Here is a 20426-nt window from a genome sequence, read left to right as displayed (position 1 = left end):
AGGGATATTTAAAATTAATGAATCCGGCACAGCCTGTGTGATCAAGTTACCATATTCATTACCTCCCAGAGGTGCAGACGGTGTCACAAAAAAATGTGACTCTGGGACATATCCCTCTCCCCATATGAAGTGCTTTTCTCTAGTCCTGTAGTGTATGGTCACACAGCACCTCCCACACAATAACAAAGAGCAAACACAAGAAATCTGGGTTAAGAAGAGATTACATTTTATATATTTATTTTTCATTTTTATTTCATTCTTTATCATTCTTCTTTTTTAATATGGTCATTTTTTCACCAAGGAGTGAAAAATTGCTTAAACAAATAATTGCTGGCTATGAGTTTGCCCGTGAGCACGAGAGTGCAAGTCATTTTTGCATCATGGGGTTTTAAAAAAAAAAAAAAAAGCAAATAAATTCTTCTTGCTTGGCTGACCAGAACAAGGGGAGTGAGTCCAAGAGCCCGATGTGATGATTCATCAGTAAAGACATCCAAAATACACTTTGAGATCTGATTTCTTTTTAAGAGAGCTCAGCGAAGACAGTGTACACATCAAAAGATGGAATAAAATCACACTACATCGTGTAGTATATGAAAGGGGTCATGGAGGACGTTATTACAACGTGCAGTGGAATATTAAAATATGTATTTTCCACTTAGAGTCTTTTGGCTAGCTTTCTGATCCTGACATTAAATACCGGGGAGATGCCACAAGGCTGTCCGTGACCCGCCCTGCTGCAGACGAGGTCGGGTGCCATCAGCCAGATGTGGAGTGTGAGCGAGTGGATATCAAACGGGTGCATCTGCTGTGTGGCGTCTCCCATAGGGCAGGTGAGAGTCAGGGGTGCAGGGCCTGGTTCTCAAGCCCCGGTTGAAAGCCTGCGAGGCTCCGAGCACAATCTGTTGGGCCGGGTGTAGCTCCAGGTCTCCCGCTGGCTTCACAACAGGTATGATGCAATTCAAGGCCACGCCCCCCTGACTCATTCCATCCACGCAGAGGGGAAGGAGGACAAATTCGCCCTACCCCCAACCCCCTCCTTCAGAGTGTTATCTCAGCCGAAGCAGATGAAGGGGATTTAGCGAGCTGTCGCAGGTCGTGTTTTCTCCTGCGGGGGCACTGTTCTCAGAGAGAACTGCTAGTCACGGTGGCTGAGCCACTCGATGGCGGCCTTTGTTTACATGGCTCGCCCCAGGACTTGGCTGCGTGCTGAACGGCAGCGGCACTGATGGTGACGTGACTTAAGCACGACTGACAGCTTTTGACTCTCTTAAGCAAGTTTTGCTTCTGCTGTTGCCTTACGGATGGAACCAGATGCATTTGAGGATGCGTGGCGATCTTATTCACCTTGTATGATATCAGGGGTATAGAAGGCATATTAAGTGGGTTGATGTTGCCTAAAATTAAGTGTTGATTCTTATTACAGTGCTGGTCAAACTGATAGGGTGAAATTCCCTTTGTGATATTGTGCTATGCCATCACCTTCATCTAACCTGGTACTGCCGGAAGCCCATGTGGCACCTTGAGCAAGCTTCATCACCGGCGCCCCCTGTCTGAGACAAAGTGAATTTAGCTTGCTAAGTCAGTGCCCCCCAGTAGGTGGCGCCCTAGGCAGCTGCCTCTGCCACTTAATGGGTTGACCAGCACTGATCATGCCACTCTATATGGGGCCACTTTGCTTGTACCAAACAGGGGAGGGTGCTCTGCCTCTGGCTAAGTGCCTGTTTCCTTTGTGAGCCTTCATGCAGATATTGCTACTTCAGATATTCATTTATCCATCCACCCATTTTCTGCAACCACTTGTCCTGTTCAGGGTTGTGGAGGACCGGAGCCTATCCCAGAGGCTATGGACACAAGGCGGGGAACAGCCCCGGAGGGGGGACACTGACACGCAGGGCACACTCACACACCTTTCACTCACACATGCACACCCGCGGGTAACTCTAAAGAACCTCAGCATGTTTTGTGCCTGGAGGAGTCCCCACGATGACACGGGGAGAACATGCAAACTCTACACACATGGAACCCTGGCAGAAACCTAAACCCTCGTCCCAGAGGTGTGAGCAGCACCACCTTGCCATCCCTGTCTCTCCCTCCCTCACTATCTATCTATCTATCTATCTGTCTATCTGATCTGTCTATAATTTTTTTATATATTGATTTTCTGCTGCTGGTCTTTAGAGACACACCACCCACACAGTGTGGAACTAGGGGGAGCTAAAGCTATGAATGACTCAGTCCACTCTATAGCACTGGGAATTATTATGGGATGCCAGCTCTGTGTGATTCACAAGAAATACCCAATCATTAGCAGTATTCATTTTTTAAATATCTTAAAACCAGTGAGAAGGCAGTATGCATATTCCCAATGTAATAATGTTTTGGTGAAAAATCTTAATCAGTAATACTTTCAATGCTTAGAAAGTATCTATCATATGATTCTAAATTAAAATGTAAATGTACACAAAAAGTTCTAACGGCTACAGTGACTGATTTGGGCAACAGTGAGAGAGCTACTTTTCTCGTTAAGTAAATTGGACAGCAATTGCTAGAGATTAGACTGGTAGCCAGGTAGGAATTTGTCCAGTGGGGAGAGAGAGATGGAGAGAGAGGAGTGACAGGCTTCGAAATTCACCACAGTCACTATATCCATTGTGTACAGTATCAATTTTGCTAGAGAAAAGAAGTAATAAATTGTATGTTCTAGCCACTGGCTACTAGTCTTACTCCCATTGATTGTGAAATATTGTACTGAAACACACCAGCATAACTAGAGGTGACGACTGACATACAGAACCAGTCAAAAGTCCGGACACACCTGTTTTAGCTATGTTATTCACCTTATAGTGAAAGGCCTAAAGGCAATGAAGTGATACATATCAAATACTGTAACGACCAAGAGAAATGTTCATCATCTCAAAATTGTCTCAAATTATAGACTATTAAAAATAGCCCCCTTTTGCTTCAATGACAGGATTGTAGACTCTTGGTGTTCTCTCAGCCAGCTTCCAGTGGTTAGGGAGGCGCACTTGTAATTGAAAGATTGCAGGTTCGAATCCCTGACCAGCAAGGCACCACTGAGGTACCCTGAGCAAGGTACCACCTCCAAGCACTGCTCCCCGGGCGCTGAATTAGCTGCCCCCTGCTATGTTACATTGTCACATGGGTTAAATGCAGAGAACACATTTCATTGTTGTGCACTGTGTGCTGTGTCAACAATGACAATTAAATTCTAAATTCTAATTCCAGATGTAGCCACCTGGAATGCTTCTCCAACAATCCTGAAGGAGGTCTGGGCACAAGTTTACTATCCAACACATCCCAAACCAGCTCTGTAGGGTTTAGCTGGGGGACGGGTCATCTGTCACAACACACCATCACTTTGCTTGTTCACAAGATAATACATACTATATAACCTCGAGGTGTGTCGTTATCCTGTTGAAAAACAACTGTTTTTCAGTAGTTGTGTGCAGACTTTTGATTGGTACCTTACCGCCCAATCAGAGAACTCAGTTTCACGGACTATCTCCGACGTTGATTCAACATGTGAAATGAGCCAAACAGGACCGACAAAGACCAATCGTTTCCAACCGTGCCACACATACTGGCTCGACAGGTAGACACCAACTCTCATCGAGAGCCAACAGCTTCCAATGGCCAAAAATTAGTTTGCCGTGTTACAGGATTAAAGGCCTTAGGTAACCATAATGCATGTGGAGCTCATTGACCAGCACTGCTGTCTGGGTTCACCACTGTGCCATGGATCAGCATTTTTTCCCCACGTTGAAGGAGCAACCTTTGATGGCCCTCAGCTGTACGCTTGATAGACAGGATTACTTGGGCTTGGTCATTTGGCTGAAAACAAGCGTTTTAGCAGAATTAATTTGGAAAGTAGTGCTGGCCCTGGCAACAGAATGGAGAGATTATCAGAATGAGCCAAGAGAGGCATTTGCCCAGAAGCCTCATCTTTCATGCGTTGGGTAGCCTTGGCTTACGTGGTCGGACTCGGTGCAGGAGGGTGACAGACTTTTGCTGGAACAGATGATCTGTTGATATGGATAACAATAAGTGTGACCTGCATCTGAATCAAAAGATGAGTGGATGGATGTAGCCTCATGATATGTTGATAAAGATCTTAAAATAGGGATGTCTGTTGTGCTGAAATAATGGGTTGTTTGGCATAACAAAGTCTGTATCACAGAACATGCATGCATAACAACACGTTGAGCTTTGCGTTCGTTGAATTACATAACCCTTTTGTAAGTAAATATTTAAAAAGTGTAAACATGCAGAACCTTTTGGACTTTTTTTTTGAAGAAACGTGTCCTGCACATGAAGATTACATTACAAATGCGCTTCACGGTGTGCCTTGACCATGCTGTCCCGCTTCTGTGTACATTTGCTAGCCTTCACGGTCGCGTTTCCGAGCGGCGTGTTCCTTTAAATCCTGAATTCGTGCGGCGATGAGCGCTGATCGCCTTGTCAGGGGCGGAACATGCGCCGTGGATGCGGGGGAAGGGGGGCGTCGAGTAGCTCGGCAGACCTCCATGCCCAGCAGAAGGGATGCGAGGGATCAACAAAGGCTGCCCAGGAAAGATGGAGGGCTAACCTGCATGCTCAACAAGCGGAGAAGCCGTACTGGCACGGCGGCGTTTTGATACGGGGGTGGAGGAGGGGGAAAAAAGCACCACCTTCTGTGTAAATCTTACTTAATTTCGGAGGGGGATCGATCATGGGGAATGAGGCAAGCCTCGAGGGCGGGGAAGGGGGGATCTCCGGACTACCAGAAGGGATCGCTCCCGATGGCAAAGGGGGATACATCCAGGTCCCCACAGGAATGGAGGCGGACCTGAGCAAGCTGAGTGAGGAGGAGAGGAAGCAGATCGCCGCCGTGATGTCGAGGGCGCAGGCGAAGCCGCCCGCAAACGCCAAGGATGCTCCGTCGCCAAGGCATGGGTCGCTCGGCTGTTTCTCGTGCAGTTTGCATCCTCCATCTCGCTCCCTCTATCCCTTAAGGGTCGTGATTAGTAACGTCGTGATTAGTGTGTTGCAGAATGGCAGTAGTGCAAGACGAGACGCCTGGGCTCACACCCTCATCCCGTTTATACGTTTTGTGATGCTGATTAAATGCATCGCTGGGTGCAGCGAAGGGGACACGCTGAGATCCCGGGGACTGTCAGCGATGATTGCTAATGGCTTCTCTTCTCCTGAAAAATTAGAGCTGGCATTCACGGTGATTATGGTAGTAAAATAGCGTCCCCCTTCTCCTCTCAAATCTCTGAAATTATTTATCTCAGTGGATTTGTAACGAATGAACGGCGGTAGATCGGTGCCTCGTTTATAATGTGTTCATGCAGTTTATTTTTAAAAACAGTATCTGCTTTGATATCAAGCATTTTCTTCTTAATATTTTATCGTAAATGTTCCTACCTCAGCGGCATGTTGAAGAAATCGGCCTGAATTCTGGGGAAATACCAATGTCAAGTTATTTGTTTAAATATAGATTGTATATAGGACAGCATTTTATCAAAATCCGACATTCCCCTTTCTGTGATATTATTGCAGGCCGTGCCTTTTTAAACGTCTACCATTTTACCGTTCTGTTGATCATCGACGGCACATGGATGATATCAAGGGGAGCGAAGTCAACCGAAGTAATAAAATAATTAGGCCAGCACCTTAGTGATTAAGTTATAAAACAGGTGCATTTAACGTAAAAGTGTATTCAACGTAAAATCTAACTTTCTTTAATTAATCTTGCTTAATCCAAACGTTTATACGTTTAAATGAAAATCACTATATCGTAGGTGCGGTCGTAGTGGAGTTGGGGTGCGGGTAGGATAACTTAAAGTAGAATAAAATGTATATAAGTATTTTAAATATAGCTGATCAGGAGTGCTCGTCTGCATGGAGAAAATGCATTCCATTGATCTGCACCACTTCCAGACACTGGGTCTCTGTCCAAGGTGCTGAAATGGATTTTAAACAGGCAGAGGATGATTCATAGTGGGGTGGAAGAACAATATCAGATGTTTCTGCTAGCTGAAATGGGCTTACCCTTGCAGCACGAGTCAGATTTTTTCCTGTTGATCCCTGAATGTAAATTGAATTGCATTAAATAATTTTTTACCATCCATTTTTCCATGGAGGAGAGTACTATGTGTGTTGACTGGGCTTAAACAGATAACTTCTGTTTATTGATAAAATAAATGTGAGTTTGAATTTAATGGGAAAACAACCGAGAACATGTACAGGTTTATAGTAGCAGGAGAACATTGATTGGGTATTTACAAGGCAGGTATTTGAGTGAAATATCCGTACAGTATTTCAGGTGTGTGGTTGACCAGGCCTGTCACCTGTTGTTGATGAAGTTGAGTCATCTTACTATAAAGGTCCAACACCCACACATTCTTCTCCAAATAACCAATCCAAAAAATCGTGCAGAAATTAAACCTTTGAGTCTAGTGTGTAGTGTGTGTGGGGAAAAAAGATTAAAAACGACACTGTTTAATGGGTAGTGTAAGCATGTTGACACTTTATAGTAGGTGTGATATTTTTAAAAATTCTGTGTAATGAATTTATTATGTAATGATAGGTTGTGAAATATTGTGAGAGATAAAACGTTTCAATGTCCTTCTTTAAGGAAATCGGATATAGATGCAAACCATCAGGCTCAGCAGGTAGTCAAACCTCCCGCCCAGGCACCTGCTGGGATCAGCAAGAGCCGGACCGTCGATGCCTTCCAGACGAGGCCCACGGCCCGCCAGGTCCCTCCAGGGAGGAGCCCGTCTTCTCTCAGTCTTCTAGAGTCCCGCTCCAGGCAGGAGGCGCAAGAGGAGCCCCGCTCCACCATGTTCTCCTCAGGCTTCCTGAGCGGGGCCAACCCCCTGAGTGCAGTATCCTCCGCCGTGAACAAGTTCAGCCTTTTCGGGGATGACGAGAGCGACGAGGCCAAGAAGCAGAAGGAGGCCAAGCAGAAGCAGGCAGCCAAGCCTGCCGACCAGCCACCCCGACCGGCTGCAGACTCTCAGCATCAGGGCTCACCGAACAAGGGCCAACAGCAGGGGCCGAAGCCTGGAGGCCCCTCGACTGGGCCCGCCAAGGCCGGGGCTTCAGCCTCAGGACCTACTTCTGACAAGCTCTGTAAGCTGTGCAAGACCACGCAGCTGAACCTGCACACCAAGGAAGCTCCCAACTATAAGACCTGCACCCGGTGTAAGAGCGTGGTCTGCAGCCTGTGTGGCTTCAGCCCTCCAGACTCGAAGGTAAGAGGCTCCCGCGTTACTCCTGCCTGGTGGTACGTCGGTCTGTGTTGTGGCAGTGGAGCTCTGGCGCGTTTTTCTTGAGATGAAGGCAATTAGCGATGTGCTAAATTGAAGAGCAAATTCGTAAAACTCACTCAGTCCACTGGATACATTTTCAAGAAAGTGTCGGTGGACTTTTGGAGTTCTTCTTTGGATTGCAAGAGGACTGGGTGAGTTTTGCTTTCCAGTACTGTTCTCGTGTCAGAAACAACAAAAATTGACCTGAGTGCTTGCCGTTAGCTTGCCGCAGACCGCCACAGACCACCACAGACCTGTAGTTCCTCGCTGGTTCCTGTTGGGCTAACGTGGTCCGCATTCGTCGACATGTGGAAATCCCACCCATCGCGGATCTGCAAGCCTCAGCCCTCCCACACTCGCGCTTCCCGTTGCCATGCCGACGCACTCCATCAACATCATCTACACATACGATGTCATACCAATGGTATTGCTCTTCCACGACCTGCTGTAAACTGCAGGTCTGTGTATTCTGTAATTTCCAAAATACACACCTACAGGATTAGTAATGAGTTTCAATGCTGTTAATTTCTTGCCATTTTATTTTTGATTTCCCAGATCTGAGTGTATAATTGATGTTAGTTGGAGGTGGGGCAGGTAGATATTGGATTCTTTGGTCACCAGGTAAGGAGCAAATTTATCTGCCCCGTGAGGTAAAATGTAATATCTCAGAGTTTCTGCATAGTTGTGTGCTGATGGAGCGTTATCTGGACTCTGTGCTGGTCCGTGGGTGTTTTTTTCTGACACTGGTTTAACTGGAGACATTTTTTTGCTGATAACGCTACAGCGTCTTTTCATATTTTTATTCAGTTTTTGTTTCTCTCCCTGGTGGGCAAGAGCCGGGATCATGTGGGATCGGAGAGATTGCGATTATGCACGAGCTGCGGACTGAAGCTACACTATCTTGGAGAATTTGCTTCGGCTCTCTGGGCGTCTTTTGTGAAGTTTATACACACTCGATGAATTATTAAGATGCGAAATGGCGTGGGAGTTCTTCTCTGAGCTGCCAGATTCCATGAAAGAAAGCTGTGTCTTTCAAAATCTACCGATCAACAAATACTACATACTGGTCCCTTAGTTAAGGTGCTGTCAGACCCGTCCAGCTGCGTACCTGTGTTGACTATATATATTTTGTGACTTATGTATTGCGTTATGTAATGTATTGTGAGCTGTTAGTGTTTCAAGTTATCTTAATGTGGTCTGTGATAATGACAGCGCTTTTAAAGTGTGATTTAAAATTTTACACCACAGAAATTGTAGTATCATCAGTTAATTACTTTTCCATGAATGCATTTATGGAAACATAATTGGTCGCCACAGCACATTATAATGGAACGGGGCTCTGAGGCTGCGTCGTGGCGTATCTGGCATTCGGGATAGAGATGACTGCAGCTACTACACACGCAGCAACTCTGACACGAAGGCATGCTGGGGTCCACCTGCACTTTCTGTCCCTCCAGGGCACGGCGTAGCCTTGGTAACCATAGCCATCTGCTGCACGCTATATTGATAATCTCTGTGGTGACGGAGTATGAAATGCCAGCAAACCATTTGTGTTGACGGCCATAAAATTTGGACCGGGGTGGGGAAATGGGGGGGGGGCAGTGAATCAACAGATGAGCCATGACCCCTCCCTCCCTCCTTTGCAAAGGCCTGCTCCTTTACCAAGTCTTTGTCCCTCCCCCCAAAAAAAGAGTCTGCTTTACTGGTTAAATGAAGTGTGATAGCTGCGCATCCCATAATTCTCTGCCTGCTTTGCAGTGGATGCAGACATAATGAGATCATAAATTCCTAATAAGTACAGTGAAAGCTTTCTGAAAGATAAACACAAAAGCAATTATAAAGACGTACGGCTACGAGTCACATTGTATGTAAATGATCTTTTAATATGTGAGCATAAAAAAAAAATCACATTATTTAGGCAAGTTTCCCTTGTTTAGCTGTTAGGAATGAATGTTGGATATTAGCAGGAAATAGTAAGGAAGGATGACATCACTCTTTTTTAACACCGGGAACATCTTGCAGGTGGAGGAATGGCTCTGTCTGAACTGCCAGATGCAACGAGCCCTTGGAGGGGCGACCCCCTCTGGACCACCGATGGCGAAGGCTCAGCCTTCCAAGCAGCCGCCTGCGTCCCCTCAGAAGAATCAATCCCCTGCTTCTGCGCAGCTAGCCAAGTCCGAGCCCACCAGGACCACAGAGTCCAAGAAGCCCTCACCACTGGTGAAGCAGCAGTCGACTATGGAGGCGACCCCTCCGTCTGCAGCCAAGCCCTCTGGACCGACGCCGGAGCAGGCCAAGCCCACCTCGAAGCAGGAGGCCCAGAAGCCTGCGGAACAGCCGGGCCCGGCGGGAGGCAAGCCGCCCACCATGAGTACTGATGCTCGCCCACCTCAGCCTGCCGGTCCGGCTCAAGACCCACCCAAGCAGCCAGCCCAACAGAAAGGGCAGCCCCCGGCTGCCGATCCGAAAGCGGGCCAACCGGCGCAGGACACCGGCAAACCGAAACAAGAGTCCGGCTTCTTCGGCTTGAGCTTAGGTGGCTTCTCTGAGCCCGCGAAGCCCAAAGCAACAAGTCCGCAGCCGACCGAATCTGTCTCGGGGAAGATGTTTGGCTTCGGCTCATCCATCTTCAGTTCAGCGTCGAACCTTATCTCGTCTGCCGTTCAGGAAGAGTCCGCGGCCCAGAAGCCGGCAGAACCGCCAGGGCCGGGGGCGACAGCTGCCCCTAAAGAGGCCGTCCCGGCCCAACCTTCTGCCAAGGCCACCCCAGCAGCAGAGACCAAGTCTGAGACCACACAGAAACAGGAGCAGGCCCAAGTAGCCAAAGGCCTTCAACCTGTTCCGGAAAAGAAGCCTGCCGACACAATCAAGGCAGGCCAACCTGTCCCAGAGCCTTCAAAAGAAGCCCGAAAAGCTTCTGCAGCTGTCTGCCCGCTCTGCAAAACAGCGCTCAATGTGGGAACCGAGGGCCCCCCCAACTACAACACCTGCACCGAGTGCAGGAACACCGTTTGCAACCTCTGTGGATTTAATCCCATGCCTCATCTCGCTGAGGTAAGACACAAAGATGACTTCATTACTGCTGATGAAATGCTTCCTCCGCTTTTGTGCGCCAGGCTCATGCATAAACTGGTTGGGACGTGTAAATTGCCGTTTAAAAAGCTCAGTGAGCCTTGCCGGATTTTGAGATGACTTGCTTGGGGTTCTTGTGGTCTGCTGGTTAGGTTCTCACATTATCTTCTTATGTGTGGAGCCCAAGTTTTGCCTGGAAACATTTGTTGAGGTGTCATAAACTGTGTTATGGCTGCATTCGCGTCCTGGGTGTGATATAATGTGTTTTTTTTTGTGTTATTATGCTTCACCAGATATTCTCCTGGTTCCTGCGGTTATGCAGGGATAACTCACGTTTTACTGGAGAGATTTACAATTTTCACCTCTTGAGGGTCACTGGGTTGGCTGGCTTACATTCTGCCTGGGCTCTCATCTGTTAAATTGAAGTTGGGTTTTTTTTTTGGGGTGTAATACCAGTTTTCCAGATGTACATTTATCTTGCTAATTGATTGCTCTAAGACTCGGTGAATGCTGGGTATGGCTGGCCTGTGGGCTTCGAACCTTTCCATTAATGAACTACTTACTGTAAACATTGGCTACCAGAGTTGAAAGGCTCAGGAGATGATTACAGGCATCTTTCACTGATACAATGAATAAAAGCCCAAACAAAAAGCCCAAAAGCAGATAGGTATCAAACCACTCTTTCAGGGTCACGGAGATTGAACAGTTTTACAGTGAAAATATGTTAATATTAAAAATGTTTGTGTTTGGATGAAATCAGATGTCTGTATAGGTTGTGATTTTTCAAAAAGGATCTCATCCAGAAACTTGATAATTCCCTGATCTTGTTGGGATAACACTGACCTCTTGATCTAAACGGCAGCATGACTGACAGCTCTGCAATATGATTTCAATGATCCCGTAGCCACGCGTGTCAGTTTAATTTATGATAGATTCAGCTTTGTGAAAGGGAGAGAGGTGAGAGTGGCCACAGGACAAATGTTTATTTCTGGATCTCTCCGGACTCGTCAGTGAGCATGAGTGTCGTAGGCAGCCGGAATTTCGGAAACGGCTGCCATTTGCCCATGATGCTGGTGATTTTCCGTCTGTAATGAATACCTTTTGGTGCACCCTCATCACGGCACCGTCGTGCGCTTGCGTTTCACTCGTGATTATGCATAATTAGTAATAACAGTAATGAGGATTGAGTGGCAATGCATGTATTAGGCAGTGACGTTGTTTATATAATTAAGGGCAGGAAATGACAGTATCGGACCTTATTTGTAATCCACTACAGCTCGGGTTTGTCTAGCTGAAACCATCCGTGTTCCTCTGCCTGCCGTGGGCTGGCAACAGGATTTGTGCAATTTCTCTGGTTCCTCAACCACCTTCCAGCAACATCTACAGACCCATCCCTTCATGGAACACCTAAACTGATCTCACCCTACCCCTGGTCCTCTTTCATTATCTGTCTTTGCGGTCTGTTCCTTTGAAATAGTGAATCTTAGCAATTCTGGATGCCTTGTTGATTGTCTCACTTAGTCTTTGTCCCTGCTAGACTCTCTTGGGGATTTTTATTTGAACAGCTCTGCTCATATTTGGTTCTGCAGTCTCTTATTTAGCTCTGGTTCCCGTAAGCGTCTTGTGCTGGTTACCCGTCTCTCACTGGAAGCTCAGCCTTGCGGCACTTGTGCCTAAGTTTGTTACTTGACAGATTTACGCTTGTTGAGGATTCATTTCCTTGCTCTTTAGTATTTGTTTCCTTGCTCAATAATTAGATGGGGTTTTTTTTTGCACTGGAGCTTTGGCATCATGGAGATGGCTGGGAGGGTGGGCCTCCCCCCCCGATCACCTTTTTTCCCACAATCCCCTGGCCCCGGCGTGGAGGCAGTGCCATGTTCAGCTGGCAAGATCTGTCCCTCAGGGCATGACCCACACAAACTGCCCGTGCTCCACTCGACGCCACGGTCCCGCAGCCTGGCAGTCCATAAACACGAGGCGAGTCCTTCAGTGATCTCGCTTCAGATCGATGTAATTAGTGAGTCTCTGGAGTGCCGTACGTCCTGCGACTTCGTCTGGAAGCCCACGTGTCGCTCGGTGTGTCTGTGTAGCATGACGAAGGGCAGCGAGCTCTTTATTCCATGTCATTAAATATTTCTCGTCAAGGGTATGGCTGTTTCCTGTTCTAGTTAGACTTTCAGCTGCTGATTATATTTGATTTTTTATTATATTTAGTGTAGTTTTATCAAATTATGCTGTATTATGGGTGACGTGGTGGCTCAGCAAGTAGCATTGTTGTCTTACACATTTGGGGTTGGTGGTCCGAATATCTCCACCTGTGTGTGTGTGTGTGTGTGTGTCAGATATACATTGTGGGGACCAAATATCTCCACAGTTTGATAAAAACCTGTTATTTCCCCACAAGGGGAAATTCAATTTTTATAAAAATCTGTGACTGCAATCAAAGAACTAAAAATGCCAGAATTCCTGTATTTTGTTTATAGTTACTTATGGTTATGACTGGGTAGGGGGTTAAGGTTGTCATTGTTGGGATTAGAGTTTTGCCCATAGAAATTAATGGACGGTCCCCACAAAGATATGATTACAGGTCTGCGTGTGTGCATGCGTGCATGCGTGTGTGTGTGTGTGTGTGGAATTTGCATGTTCTCTCTGTGTTGAATTGGCTTCCTCTCACATTCGAACCACATGCCATTATTCTAATCAGAGTCTGTATAATTGCCATATTGTATGTGTGTGTATGTTTGTGCCCTGTGATGGTTTGGCTTCCTGTGCAAGGTGTACCACATACCACAGTTCTGTCCCTATGCTTCCTGGGACTAGACCCAGCACCCCCCCCCCCCCAATGACCCTGTAATGTTACCCCTTCTCCCACTCTGCAATGGCCTTTTCCTGCTCAGATCACCTCAGTCAGAGCATGACTGGTGAAAGCTAGAGCACATCTCCACGTGCAAGTACCTCAGCTTTACGTCGAGAGTCATTCACCTGATCCCTCATGGCACTCAGCCATCGTGGAGAAAGGGGACCTCAGTGGAGTGACCCACTCAGCGGTGTCTAAGCTGCTTTCGGGTTGTGTGGGATCTCCGGTGTCCATAGATCTGGCCAGGGTCCTTGCTCACACACATCGCTTTGGCTGCTTCCCTATCTCCTTCCCCAATACCAATCGAATTTAATCTACAATAGCAAGAAAAATAGCCATTTTCTCTGCAACATCTGTCAGCGTGGGTGGTGTGTGGCTTGGGGAATTAGGGTGCAATGTTTGGTATCAGAAGGTCGTCGGTTCAAATCCCAGGGTGATGTCACCGTCGGGCCCTTTACCCCCAATTTTCCCCAGAGCCTGGCTGACTGACCCTGCTTTCTCAAAAATATATGTCCCTTTGAACAAAAGCATCTGCTACATAAATTAAATGCAAATATTGCCTCCCAATCATAAATTGTGCACTCCTATAATATAGGCAGAAAATGAAAAATGGCATATAATCAAATTTATAACATTTTTACGTTCTGTGCAGGCGTAAACGAAAGGAATTGGTAACTGGTAATTAATGTCAACAGGTGTTCAACCAGCACAATATTATTACAGGTGGTGTTTGCTTTAACCAGAAGAGAGAAACTAAGATTAACACCAGTGTCCCAGAAGCTGATCGCTTCCATCACGTCCCACTGATTCAAGCTGCAGCCAAAAATAGACCAGAGACCAAACTGCCTTGTCCTGCCTGCGGTTAGCCTGTTATGTCCTCCCTCTGCTACAGGCTGCGTTTTCATTGCACCCCGTTGTGTCAAATCATTTCATATCTGCTAGAAACTCTTTTTATTTCTCTGCCACTTCACGGCCTGCCGACGGTTAATTTGACTAGAGCTTTGTAGAGAGCATCCTCCACAGTGTTTCGACTAAATTGCAGCACGACTGTCCGCACAGTCCCACGAGTCTGCAGGACCCCCCCCACGATGCCTTTGATGCAGGAAAGAGGGAAAGCCGAGAGATTTTTCCTCAAAATGAAATTAACCAGCGTGATAATTCCTAGAAGTGGCTCTTTTGGTGTACGTCAATGGACTGCAGTCTTGCTAATAGGGTTGCTGGCTAGCTAGAAGCTTCCCCTCTATGTTTTTCTGTTTATACCACGGATCGGTAATTATCTGTGTTGTGAACATACGAAAATCTGCTTGTTTTCTTGTTTGTTGGTTGGGGAGAGTTTGCAGAGTCTGAATTCTCATATTCTATTTTCTTGAACCACGAGGCTCTATGTTAAGCTGCTAGCAGCTCTGGCCCTCGTTGCGCGGCTCCCGTCGCATTAAAATGAAGCCTCCTCCACTACTCTGTGTTCCCTGCATTGTTCGGCGGCTCCAGGAAGCAGGCCAGTGGCGCCATGGCGATGGTGGAACGTCCCTGCTGTCCCCGAGCGCGTGCAGGCGTTTACTGGGTTACATCCATGACGTGCTGATTGTAGCACAGCGGAGCTAATGTTAGCATGTTAGCAAAGCTCCTCTATAATGGGGACCTGATTAGATAGATAGATAGATAGATAGATAGATAGATAGATAGATATTGGACGCTTATTGTAGCACAACACACATTTACACAGTAAAAAGGACATTTAGTCAATAATAAACCATAACAATACATAATGAATGACAATAAGCAGAAACATTACATTCCCATCTAGCTCTCCATTTAGTTACAAGCTTCCAAATTATGTCTTTTTCTTGTAAATATTTGTTCTCACTCGGGGTGCTTTAAATGCCAGTTAGGTACCTAACACAGCATTAACGTGCCTGCATGAAGTATGATTATTTCATTACCTATGAGTTACAGGTTGTAATGGGCTTGCATTAACAGCGGATCCTGCCACACTGGTGCTGGGACACTGAAGCTTCTAGAAAACAAAAGGGAAGATATAGCAGACGGCCTGTGATTCTCTCCTCCGAGCCACCGCCGGTAACGGTTCAAAAATGACATTTTACTTCTCCACTTTGAACTGGACACCTTATATTTGTTCTTGAGAGGGCTGTGTTTCAAGGATGGTGTTAGGTTACTGAAAAGGTACGGTCAACAGACACTAAAGCGGCGAGTGATAAATGACTCTCATCACCGTCACAGGTCTGAAAAGGCTTCGCAGTCACCTCCCTGTTGCCAGTCGAAGGCTTCCAGTGGTTAACAGTCCTGAGAAAAGGCAGAGGAGCTTCTGAACAACACACATCTTCCATCATTCTGCTTCACAGCTCCTCCAGTGCTCTTGAGTAATGCTCCTGTTTACATGCGGTATTAGGAGGGCTTAGGGAAACCTAAAGCCAATAATGGCTTTAGTGTTCCCAAGGGAACAGAGGCTCGGCACTGATTGGCAGGTTCTGTGATTGGCATCTGGGTGGGCCAATGAATCCCATCTGACTCGATAGAGCCTGGTAAAGCTAAAGAAACGTTTTCTATGACCCACTTAGTTTTAGGAAGCTGTTGCTGTTTTTGTTGCCTGTGTGGCTTTTTGACACATATCTATATATATATATATATCTGTGGTAATTTTGCAAATATAATTGAAGCGTGATATGGAAGGTCTGAAATGGAGAATATATTTATGTGCCATTTGCTAAATAAGTCTTGATACATGGGGAGGATTTGAGGGGGGGATGCTCGACAGACAGACCGACTCTTTACCATGTTGGTAAACATGCCATTTGGTCTCCCAGAGACCATGAATAAACAAATTCCGGCTTCAAGGAAACGCTTTGCACTCTCACGTTACGGCCACGACTGGTCTTTGTGTGTCAACAAATGGTGGATTCTTTTCCCGGTTCCAAGGGGATCTTTCATTGACGAGTCAAAACACGGTTTCTGGGAACGGACTGGTACTGGTGCACCGATGTTAACACCCCAGCTGGCTGGGTGCTTGCTCACTGCTTCCGAACCTCACGGGACCACGTGAGCGAGGGGGCGGCGAGGCGGATTAGGGCTGTCGCACCGGATAAGCCGCTTCTCCCCGGCCGTATTCCTCCTGCCGCTGAGCCGCTGCCAGCTCGGTCTTTGACACCTCCCCCGTTTCCGTACGGCTCGGAATGTCACCACCTGCGCCGGGGGCGCCTCGGAGACCGAATGGCGCTAAGCCCCGGGTTTCCGATCGGCCCCCGTGTGACAATCCGCGGATAATTACGACAGAGCCCAGGTCCGCCTGGACAGGACCAGAGCTCGTTCTTGCTCCTTACACCGCAGTGCTGGTGGCCGAACGTGCTGGCGGCGGCTTGAGACGAGGAGACGCGAGGTTTTTGGAAGGAGTCCGGGGCGGTTGATGGAAGGAGGTGACTCTAACAGCTTCTGCTGCCAAGTGATAAGGCCACCAGACAGGAACAAGGAGCCTGGAGAGAGGGTGTTACTGTCACTCCCCTGGCTATTCCTCCTGCGCTGGTTGTTGTTATTTGTAGGATGTTCTCAGGACCATTTAGTATGGCCTCCTGTAGTAGTAATGAGAGTTGTCCTAGTCCTGGGAATTTATTCTCAGATACACTAATGAGGTTCCGCTGAGTCCCGGTGTGTGTCAGCACTACGGTGTTCCAGTTCTCCGGCCTTGTCCTGTGATGGCTCCTGCCTCAGAAGAAGAGCGGTTTTGGCATCCTCCACTGTCCGTGACAGGAATGCCATCAGGGGGAACAGGTCAGGGAAGCGTATAGAGAACCGTAGGGTGATGCAAAGCGCCTGATCAACTCTGAGGAGGGCAGCTTTGAGTTTGTCCGTCGGTGTGATCGGCTAGCTGTTCCAAAGGCTGTTTGGTCCCTTATGTTTAAGAGTATGGCATCCGCCGGTCTTTGCTTGCATATTGTAAATTACATATTGTATTTAAACTGATCATAACAATGAAAAATAATTATGCTAATTTGTGACTTGATAAGATGTATTTACCACATGTGTGGTAATCTAACGGATAACAGGAAGTGGCTCTTTTATTTGGAGGATAATGATCCCATATGGAATTGATGGTAATTGCTTAACTGCTGTTAGTTATGTGCTTGTATCTGTGGTTAGGAGACCTATCAGCCACACAGAGGTATGTCACAAATAGTGAGGACTGGTTATAAAGCAGCCACTGAAAGTGTTTGTTAGTCACACACAGAAAATCGGCAGAAAGCCACGGCTGTGTAAACACACTGCGGTAATGGAGGCCCACCTGGGACAGGGGCCCTCCTCCAGGCCGAGCAGAATCCTCTGTCACCCTCTATCTGTCACCCTCCCTGGCTCCAGCTGTCCCTTTCATGTTGGGTCACCAGCAGCTCATGCTAATTACATAATAGATGAGGTGAGCTCCGTCGCCAAGCCACCTCCATCGCCGACGGCAACACGCGGATCTGTGTGCCTGTCCAGTGGATCTGGTGCTTCGCCTCATTGTTTTTCTCTCTGCTACCTTCCGCCGCCGCCATCTCATGAAAATGAGTTTCTCCGGGGGTGCGTGTCTCGCCTGCGCAGTCAAGCCGCTGAACCTGACGCGAAGCGTGGGGACAGGGATACATTTCGTAACTGCTAGCGGTGCTGGTCCATGAAGGTGCAGATGCATCTGTGGCGCTTAGCGACCGGCGAGCTAATGTCGGCTCTACGTCTGTCCGCGTTGTAGGCTTGTGATGCGGACGAGTGGATCAATTGTTTTCCGCGCCCTGGTATAGACATGGAGGCAGGGCGGCACCAGAGATCCTGCAGTGATAAAAAATCCTGCTCGTCAGCCAAGACCAGAAAGAGTCGAGTGTTCCAGCTGGTGTGCTGTTGCGTCGTCTAACCCCCGGGGGGCGAAGCATACATAAACACAGGCTCGGGAGGCTGACTGCTACAGCAAATAGGGCACATTTTTAATCACGCACGCAGAGAAGGATCTCCGGGGCACGTTTGTGCACCGGTGGTGCGGGAACAAGCCTATTGGGAGGCCTCATATGCTGTGTGTGGAGACTGAAGGGACCTGAGGCAGCTGCAGTGTGCATGGATTTAGCTGTAGGAGAATGTAGGAAAGCACCGTTAGACTCTGAATGTGGCAGGAACGTCATGGAAAAAAGATTTACAATCTCTGTGATGCATCAGTGCTTATCTTTTGGGTGCCAAGCTTAAGATGCTGTACTGCAAGTCAAACTAAGAAGCCTGGGCTCATTGGAGGAGGTGGATCATGTGACACTGTGACAAAGCTGTAGATGCCAACCTGTGCCAACGTAGAAGATGATCGGCATGCCGTAGAAGGTGGTCAGACAGACAAATGCCACTCAACATGTTTATCACAGAATGGAATTTTACATTTTTTTTAAATATTCAGTATATAACATTTCAAGATGTTTATAACCCTATTGTCAAATTTGTTTGAAGCGTCATTTTAAATATTTGCTATGATCCGACTACAAATAAAGATTTAAGTTCTGATATAAAAACCCAAAAGAAAAATAATCACAAAATCCCCAGTTCCCTGGTTTTGATCTGGTAAGTTCTGATTTCTGCGTTTATGACAGCAAAGGCCCATGCCTCTCTTCTGCACCCTTCAGCAGCAGGTACTATGCGTGATTTGTCCCCCATTTATTTAAAATAAATCTTTGTCCAGCAGTTATCCGGGGAATTTCACGTCCCCCTTTCATCGAGAGGGGGGGTGGGGGGTGGCAGCTGTTTTATGGGTTATACTTCCTGTTCTGCTTCCCCAGCCTGGAATATGTCATCTGAATAATTTATCCAGGTCTGCCCAACGTTTTGGCTAGCTAAACATCACCTGCACTTCCGCAGACTGGTAACGATTGCATTACCGTGGCGAGACCGATACAGATCGTCTCCGCTAATATGTACTGTAGACGATATGGCGAGCGTATTGCTGCTCAGCGTGAGAATACAAAGCGCCAAGGTGTGTTTAAGGTTTGCGACAGATATGAGGCAGGATGCATAATGTGCCCCCCCTCTGAAGATGTTTACGAATCCACGGCAAGGCACGGCACTACCGAAAAAAGTCACTGATTTTTTCACATGCGTCTAGAAAACCCACGCCAACCCAAGACGTACGTAAGTGCCTCTACTGGGCATGAGATGAAATGGAAGGGGCCCATCTTGAATTAACAAAGTATGAGCTACCTGGGTTGTGGGGCTCATTCTGCTTCTCAGAGCCTTTTCAGAGGCCCAAGTGTGCTGTTTTCCGGAAACATAAAAGGTGCTGTATTTTTAGAAGCACAGGAGCACGGCGTGAGAAGCAGCAGGAGCTGGGGCCCGTCCATTAGGGCGGCTCTTAAGTCGTCAGCGAAAATGGCGCTCGCCAAAAGCCGCGCAGGCATGTTTTTGTTAGCTAAAGCACGATAGCTGGGCTTTTACACACTGTCTGATTTTCCCTTTCGGGTAACGAGGCCTCGGCTCAGGTTTCCTCCTCCCTCTGTGATAGATTTTTGTCCATGGGGCTATAGTGAGCCCCCCCCCGACATCATTACCTTATTGATAAGAACATAAGAACATAAGAACATAAGAACTATACAAACGAGAGGAGGCCATTCGGCCCATCGAGCTCGCTTGGGGAGAACTTAACTAATAGCTCAGAGTTGTTAAAATCTTATCTAGCTCTGATTTAAAGGAACCCAAGGATTCAGCTTGCACTACGTTATCAGGAAGACTATTCCATACTCTGACTACACGCTGTGTAAAGAAGTGCTTCCTTAAATCCAGTTTGAAATGTTCTCCCGCTAATTTCCACCTATGGCCACGAGTTCTTGTATTTGAACTAATGCTGAAGTAACTATTCGGTTGAACAGCATCCAAACCTGTTAGAATCTTATAGACCTGGATCATGTCCCCCCTCAGTCTCCTTTGCTTGAGGCTGAACAGATTTAGCTCAAATAACCTTTCCTCGTATGACATTCCTCTAAGACCAGGAATCATTCTTGTGGCCCTACGCTGCACCTTTTCTAAGGCCGCTATGTCCTTTTTAAGATATGGTGACCAAACCTGTACACAATATTCTAGGTGAGGTCTCACCAAGGAATTGTATAATCTTAGCATTACCTCCCTTGACTTAAACTCCACACACCTGGAGATGTACCCCAACATCCTATTGGCCT

The 20426-nt window shown here is 47.2% G+C and overlaps 1 protein-coding gene across 8 annotated transcripts in view; it reads left to right on the top strand.

The window, feature by feature from the left end:
• LOC111833280 (protein piccolo-like) overlaps nucleotides 1-20426 on the top strand; it is an 88433-nt gene that overhangs the window by 475 nt on the left and 67532 nt on the right. For 7 of the 8 annotated variants that reach the window (XM_023791407.2, XM_023791406.2, XM_023791403.2 and 4 more), the window contains exons 1-3: nucleotides 4523-4947; nucleotides 6641-7262; nucleotides 9342-10373. In XM_023791407.2, coding sequence (XP_023647175.2) covers nucleotides 4730-4947; nucleotides 6641-7262; nucleotides 9342-10373 — 1872 coding nt within the window. In that variant the 5' untranslated portion in view covers nucleotides 4523-4729. Of the gene's footprint in view, nucleotides 1-4522; nucleotides 4948-6640; nucleotides 7263-9341; nucleotides 10374-20426 lie in introns of those variants that run through there. The other variant, XM_023791411.2, reaches the window with a different exon arrangement.

The sequence above is a fragment of the Paramormyrops kingsleyae genome, chromosome 1 (assembly GCF_048594095.1).
Source record: "Paramormyrops kingsleyae isolate MSU_618 chromosome 1, PKINGS_0.4, whole genome shotgun sequence".
Taxonomy (NCBI): domain Eukaryota; kingdom Metazoa; phylum Chordata; class Actinopteri; order Osteoglossiformes; family Mormyridae; genus Paramormyrops; species Paramormyrops kingsleyae.
This window is presented reverse-complemented; position numbering and strand designations above follow the sequence as displayed.